The sequence below is a fragment of the Plasmodium vinckei genome (genome assembly GCF_900681995.1).
Source record: "Plasmodium vinckei vinckei genome assembly, chromosome: PVVCY_02".
NCBI lineage: Eukaryota > Apicomplexa > Aconoidasida > Haemosporida > Plasmodiidae > Plasmodium > Plasmodium vinckei.
Genome location: NC_051294.1, coordinates 477,168 through 485,119, shown reverse-complemented (window position 1 = coordinate 485,119; position 7,952 = coordinate 477,168). Strand labels below are relative to the sequence as shown.

At 22.5% G+C, this 7,952-nt stretch overlaps 3 protein-coding genes across 3 annotated transcripts; 1 reads left to right on the top strand and 2 right to left on the bottom strand.

The window, feature by feature from the left end:
- Nucleotides 1–1,042: 1,042 nt before the first annotated feature.
- On the bottom strand, nt 1,043–1,336 carry PVVCY_0201360 (dynein light chain, putative; the record flags this gene model as incomplete). Its single annotated transcript, XM_037634555.1, has 1 exon — nt 1,043–1,336. One exon carries the CDS (start codon nt 1,334–1,336, stop codon nt 1,043–1,045), a length of 294 nt encoding a protein of 97 aa, XP_037490068.1.
- Nucleotides 1,337–2,981: 1,645 nt separating this feature from the next.
- Nucleotides 2,982–5,456, top strand: PVVCY_0201350 (conserved Plasmodium protein, unknown function; the record flags this gene model as incomplete). Its single annotated transcript, XM_008628077.1, has 2 exons — nt 2,982–4,155; nt 4,339–5,456. 2 exons carry the CDS (start codon nt 2,982–2,984, stop codon nt 5,454–5,456), a joined length of 2,292 nt encoding a protein of 763 aa, XP_008626299.1.
- Nucleotides 5,457–5,671: 215 nt separating this feature from the next.
- On the bottom strand, nt 5,672–6,809 carry PVVCY_0201340 (conserved Plasmodium protein, unknown function; the record flags this gene model as incomplete). Its single annotated transcript, XM_008628078.1, has 5 exons — nt 5,672–5,711; nt 5,844–5,947; nt 6,048–6,162; nt 6,379–6,445; nt 6,644–6,809. 5 exons carry the CDS (start codon nt 6,807–6,809, stop codon nt 5,672–5,674), a joined length of 492 nt encoding a protein of 163 aa, XP_008626300.1.
- Between the last annotated feature and the right edge of the window lie 1,143 nt (nt 6,810–7,952).

The following is a 7,952-nucleotide window of genomic DNA, read 5'->3' as shown; positions in this document are numbered from 1 at the left end:
GAAAAATAAACAGTATTTTTCCTCTTTTTTATTTATATCTATAGAAAAAATTTATATTATTATGTAAGAATAAAATATTTTTATTTATATTTCTTATGCTTATTTTTTTCTTACAACTGTAAAATTTCAATTATTCCATTTTTCATAGAATAAACACAAATATCATGCACACAAAAATAAATAATAAATGCTATCATATAATTATGTGAATATACGCTTTTTAATAAAAAGTTGTATAATTTAATTAACATATTTTTCCTTTATTATATACGATTTTTTAAGAGTTGTATAGATATGCATGTCTTTTCTTTGTTATTGATCTATTTATACAAGGATAGTAAGATGTAGATAAAACAAAGAAAATGACTTAGAGTTTGTATATAGGGAAGTGTACGAAGACAACTTGAACAAAATAAATGCTGTTTGCTATTTCTATTCTTATTAATTATTTTTTTTAATGTGTGCAAAAATCTATACCAAAAAATATACATATATAAAAAGGAATAAACAAAAAAATAATAATTTTTTTCATATTTTAATATCTATAGGCATATACTGTAAAATTATTTTCCTTTTCTTGATTAGTGATTTTAGTGAAGTAATATGTTACTATACAATAAATCAATATGCATAATCTCACTTATAGCACTTAATTTTCATTAAACGGCTTGTACACATTTTTACCACCCATTTTAAAAAATAAATATTTCTATTGGTTTAAAATTGTTTTAAAAAATTATTAATATTGTTATACTGATGTGTACCTATTTAAATTGATGGATTTAATATTTGTGTCTTTTAAATGCTTGAGAATGCAAACAAAGGTGTAACACGTAATATTTATATAGTATGACACTAAAAACATAAAGAAGTTTATTTGTCGTTTTTCATGTATTTAAAAAAAAGAGATTGTCTTATAAAACTAATTAATTAATGAAAAAATTGTGCATCCTATATCACATAATTTTTATAGAATATATTTACAAATATAAATTTACAATAACAGGCATATGCATATAGATTTTTATTGATATATATTTAATTATCCATGCTTGAAAATCAAAAACTCAATATGATCCAACTTAAAATGCAATGCGTTGTATATTTCATGAGTACAAAAAAATCCAAATTTTTGACCGATAATAATATGCCACCCTTTTTCATTAAAATCCAAATTCTCTTTAATTTTATCCCTTAAGGCTATTGTTGCACATCGCCATGAGTTTATTTTGTTATTATTTATGTTCTCATATATCTCTTTTGCTATTCTTATTAACTTAGTTTTCTTCTCATAATGCATATGCTCATACAAAATATCACATTTGGGGTCCTCCATATTTACTCTATATGGGAAATAATATGCATGTATATCTATAAATGTGCAATCATACATAAATATTGTATATATATTTCTTATATATACATCATTATTTATTATCACATTTTCACATTTACATTTTTTGAGGATGGTCTAAAAAAATAAATATATCTAAATATAATAAATTTTTATAAAATAAAAAATCATATTTAAAAAATATGAATGAGAAAATATTTCCTTACGCATATAAGCGTTTTTTTTATCTTAAAAAATGATATAATTTCATTAAGACATACTTTTAATATTAAAAATAATGCACGCAAACATAAAATACATATTGAATTACGTTATTTATTCTAATTTAATTTATTCAAAGTATATTATAAAAAATAAAGTGAAAAATACTTAAGGAAATTTTCTATAATAGTAAAAGTCTACATTTTCAATTTATACTAAAAAAATGTTAGCATTTTGCTTATTCAGCGATTACTAATAGCCGTATTCTCTTATTTGAATTTTGAATCATAAAAAATATTGACATATACACAGATTTTACTTGGTTTTGACACAATGAAATAATAGACAGGATCATAATATAGTATAATGTTGTAACTAATTTTTAAGAAATATATATAGTATAAGCATGTACTTGTCATATGCTTATTATATAGCGAAGAATCACGCACACATTCCTAACTTCTAAAGAAATTGTTATATGCTATCAATATTCGTTTGAATCATTTAAGAAATAATATGCTTTAGTTTATCTAATAGAATAATAATTATTAAACAAAATAATTCTTTTTATGTTCAAAAATGACGTACATTTTACTATTGGACGGTATTAGCTAGCTAATGAATATTCGGTTTGATTTTTTTTAAATTATAGTATTCCCATTTATATTATAAAAAAAAATATTTTAAATGAAATATTAACATATAATAACAGCTCCATATTTTTCGTAAAATTCTCATTTTGTTGTAAATATATCTCGATTTATAATATTAATTATCATGCTGTCTTTAAAAATTTATTAAAATTTTATATAATTAAAACACATAACCCTTTTGTTTATACATTTATTTCAATTTTGTATCATTTTTTTGTTTAATATATTTGGATATTTTTTCAAAATATAATGTTATATTTTCATAATTATATATTTCTTCAGTATATTTTTCTTTTTTTATTTTTGGGCAATTAATATTTCTTCGCATTTTATAATCGTTCACTACATATGCATATGCACGTGTGTGTATGTTGTTACACATAATATCACTTGTGTAAAAATACAAAATTAATTTGGATACACATTTTAATATGAATTTTATTATTTTTAATTAAATATATCGTTTAATTTTTTGTTTTTTTACTTATATTATTTTCTTTTACATTTTTAAACCATCTCACTTTCCCAGCGTTGTATCATCGAATAAAAAGGAAAGAATTTAAACTATATTTTTTTATTCCCAATTCGTTTATTTTATTTTTTGTCATTATTATTTCATATTTAAATATATAAATATTAAAATTGTCGTTTAAATGATGCTACTGGAAAAAATATAAAGAATATTATCAGTGTAGATGGCATCAATAAAATAACCCAAACGAATTGTGCACCAAGGAAAAAAACATATTCTATGACTAAATGGAAACCTAAGTATGAATACGGAAGATGGGTGTAAAGAATATCTTAAATCCCTCGAAAACGATGAGGATGATTTATTTTGTTTGTTGAAAAATCGTAACACTTCAAAATCTTATATAATTAAAAAGAAAATAGCATCAATAAATCACTTGATGTACTCATTTTTAAAAAACGATAATGAAAATTTTAATAATTACAAACCATGTGATTTCGATGATCAAAATGAACAAGATGAAAGGAATGCAAATACGAGCATGCATGAAGATAAACATGGGAAATCCAAAAAGAACCCTGTAGGTGCATGCAAAATTAAAAAATCAGCTTCTCATGAAATAAATTTTAATAGACTCAAAAAAGACGAAATAAATGAGAATATGAAAATAAATGATAAATATAATGATATTATGCTCCTTTCTAATAAAAATTTTGGAAGTGAAAATATCCATTTGAAAAAAATACTAAATACCTGTAATGAAGTATATAATAATTTAAAATTTTATAAAGTGGAAAATCATGATATATATAAATTTAGACCTAATGACGTAGACACAGATATCACAAGAATTAAAGATGATATAGACACTTTAGAAAATGATAATTATTTCACTAATACCCTAAATTGCTCAGAAAAAAGTGCATTGAAAATTATTCAGAATAAATGCAAAAAAATAGTTCAATGCTTAAATGTGAATTGTGATTTAGTAGATATATCTGAAGTTGTGGACGTTTTAAATATAATAACTACCCCTGAATTTGATGAAAGGCTGGATAAATATGAATATTTAAAATTATTTTTAAATAAATATCACTACGTTTATCCATATGAAGATATCAAAGGACTTCGAAATATAAGAAAATATGTTAAAAAAAAATTTATAGACACTGGAAAATTTTATATAAATGAAAAAGATATTTCTCATATGTATTTAAAAACAGATTTAGATCAAATTATAAAAAATGATAACTTTATAAATAACATGTTAAATTTGCATATCGACACCGGAAAATTTTGGATACAAATTCTTCATAATGTATGGATATCATTAATCATCGAAATTTACAACTCTATAAATACCCCATTTTTTTCATACCTTATGAATTATGATAACGAAGTCACTATTCTGGATCAGTATACCTTTTCGGGGAAGAATGCTAAGTTTTACAAATTTTCTCAGCATATTTTTTCAGGTAAATAAGCACTATAAAAAATATTCTTTGTTACACATTTTTTTTCTATGAGTATGATTTATTTTTTTGAATCATTTTGTTATAGATCGATTTTAAGGGTGTACAATTGTGCATTTTATTTTGAAAAATTATGACTTATTAACTTTTCTTAATGTGTAATTTCTTTATTTTCTCCTTATATAGGAATATTGTTCAGTGGAGTCCCCAGTATTTACAGATTATTAATGAGATTGCACACATATAAATATATAGAAGTTCGAATAAATATGATACTTGAGGATGGTTATAACAACATTTACAACGGCGTAACATCATCTAGCTTAACATACAATATCAATATTCTCAGAAATCTGTTTCCATTTTTTAAAGAATTTAAAAATATAGATATGGAACAAATTGTTGAAAACTTTTTTGCATCCGAATTTTATAATATAACAATATCGTCTTTAAAAAAAAGTAATATACAAAAAGTAATAGTAAATCAAAAATATATAACATTTATAAATTCCTTTTTTTTAATGATAACAGAATTTTTGTATGGAGTGTTAAATAAATCAATTTTAGAGCAAATTAATGAAAATAAAATAAATTTAATGATTTTATTAGAAGATATGTTTTATGAAAATATGAACATATTAATTGGTCGAGATATTTTATTATTTATAGCTGATTTATTATGCTTATATAAATTAAGTTGTGTATATTTAAAAAAAAGACATTGTAACGCTATAATAAATATCACGAATATTATTATTAATTTATATTATAATAATCAAGATATGTTAATAAATACTAATACATGGAAGCAAGTATATACAATTGCAATTAAAGTTAATCATTTTGTAAAATGTGCTTTACAAGGTACACAAACAGTAAACGATAATATTGTGCTTCAAGAATTATCTATAATTAATAGATACTATTTCAATGATATAAAGCACGATCAAAATTCTATAGGAGAATTTTATTTTTTAAAAAATATAAATTATGGCATTTATTGTTGGAATAGTATATGTAATAAATATACTAATGTACACCATTTTGAATATAATAAAAATAATTTTCAATATTGTCAAGGTTGTTATATTGCTACTTATTGCTCAGAACAATGCAAAATAACACATTTGCTTTATTCTCATCACAAGGTTTGCGTTTATTTCAAAACAATTCCTTCTTTCCTGAAGTTTAACATACTTGAAATGGAAAATAATTATAATTGTGCTGGTATGAAATACTTGAATATATTTCATCATATTGATACATTTAATAGGAAAAACGAAGAATACCAAATTATTTATTAGGCCAAACCACCTCTGCATAAATTTAGGAGATATATTTGTATATGTTTATTCATTTTTTTTCGTTTTTCTAATTGGTGTTTCAATTTTTTATGTCTTTCTCTAAAAAAACTGTTAAGCCAAATTAAAATATTGTTCACAATTTAAAAAAGCAAAAAAAATATTTTTATGCATGTATATTATACAATTTTTGATAATTAGAATGATCATAAGAAAATTCAATGTTCCTTTTCTGGAGTTATTTCATTTTCATTGTCCCTAAAAATAAACACAATTTCAGAAATGTTACAAAACATTAAAATAAAAAAAAATATATATAACCATTAGTGCGAGAAAAACTGATGATCAAATTAATGATATTTCATAAATTATCACAGCATTAATACTTACCCAAGTATAAATCTGTTATATTTGGCTCTTTCATTTGATCTGAATAAGCTGGTTCCGTTCTTTTTTCTCTCCTCCATTATTTGATTTTCCCTATATTTGATATACTTAAAAAAAATAAAGAAAAAAGTAAAATAACGTACATATATTAATGTGTGAAATGCACACCATGTTAACATTTTCGAATTCCTTTTTTTATTTCTATACCTCAAAATTTTCATATTTTTTTAAGCAATTTCGCATTTGCATCATTAAATCTTTGCACTTCAATATTGTCCACAATCTTCCCACTGAGCATTCCACATATTCATCAATTTCTGGTCTAAAAAAATTCAAAATTAAATATAATTTTTAATGGACAATCTGAAAAAGAGAGCCTTAAAAAACACCATAACCATAATACAAAAATAAGATAAGAATCATATTCCCATTTTCCAATTCATAAATAAAAGCATATTTGGCGTGTATTTTATAGCCAAATATAGGCCCCAATTTTCAATAAATCATTTATTTTTATTATTTTTTTCTGTATCCCTACCTACACTTATCTCTCAATTCTAACGCCAATATTTTTTGAACTTCTTTCTTTTCCTTTTGTTCTATCACTACAAAGGTTTATATAGCATACATATTTTTAATAGTTAGTTAGGTAAACCAAAATGTGTTCGGCAGCAGTATATATATCGCGATGGATATAGAGATTCATATACATTGATTCAACATTTAAATACTGATTTAGTTACATTTTATATAATATATATACACTGGCTTAAAAAAAGCATGTTATGTAATTAAGACCTTACTTGTTGATTCTTTTATTTCAAAATACGGCACTCTGTTATTCCGATTATTTTCTATAAAACCCTTAGGTAAGGATTTTTCAAAATTTTCCTTTTCTTCTTCATTATAATTATTCTTTACTATTTTTTGATCTTCTGATCTTCTTATAGGGGTCCATATTTTTCTCATTTTACTTTTACATAATTAACGAAAAAAAATATTTAAAAAAATAACAATACTATTCGCAAACATGCTAACCAGCGATATCTTATTTATTCTTTACACTTATATACAAAAAAAATAGTGAATAGCCTAAAATGGCAAGAAAGAAATTATATGTATATATTCCTTTTTCTTCCAAATTTCCCAAACATAGTTAAAATTTATTAAACATATGTTATTAAAAACTATTATTTTACATCATATAACGATTTAAATAAAAGTATGTATTCCCTATTTTCCAAAGGGCCTCAGCAATGTTGCATGATGTATTATATTTATTTTTTCAGGATCTATGAATATATTTTCCCTTTTTCACCATTAAATGTATGAAAAACTTATTGATAATATCTTAAAATTTGAGAAAAATATAAATTTTTTTAATCCGCAAAGTGTAAAAATACACCTTTAAAAAAACTAAAAAAATAAACTGCAAAAAATATAAGCGAATATTTGATAGACTATTTGTGATACGAACTGTAGCAATGTATATAATAAGAATTTCTTTCAATGTATAAAAATAGAAAAAATAAAAAACAAATTTAAACCTATATTATTTTAATAAACTTTTATAAGTGAATAATTCATTATAAATTTTAAAGTTTGAAAAGGTGTTGACAATATTGTTTTTCTGAAATTATATAAAATATATACATAATTCATTGTACGTATGTACATATAGCCACAGGGAACACTACAACATATTATAGGTTTTTCGAATGACTTTGTAAAAATATATTCAAAATTTAATGTTTTAAAAAAATTAGTTAAGAAAAATTGGTAAAAAAAAATTAATTATAACAAATTTAATGACAATGGCAAGATAACAGTTATATATGAAAAAATTCATGTGTGTGCATATACATACTTTCACATATGTGTCTCCTTGCTCTATCCTTATAAATAAAATCGTTTATATACATATATAATAACACAAAAAAAAATCGAGGCAAAAATCGGAGAATGGTAAGTGCAATGGTATAGTAAAAAACAACGACATAAACAAGTTTTACAACAATTTAAATATTTTTCAACATAACGAATTGTTGGATGTACGAAAGTAGTGATAGTAATGGTGATAATAAAACAGGGATTATTGTACAGTTAAAATTG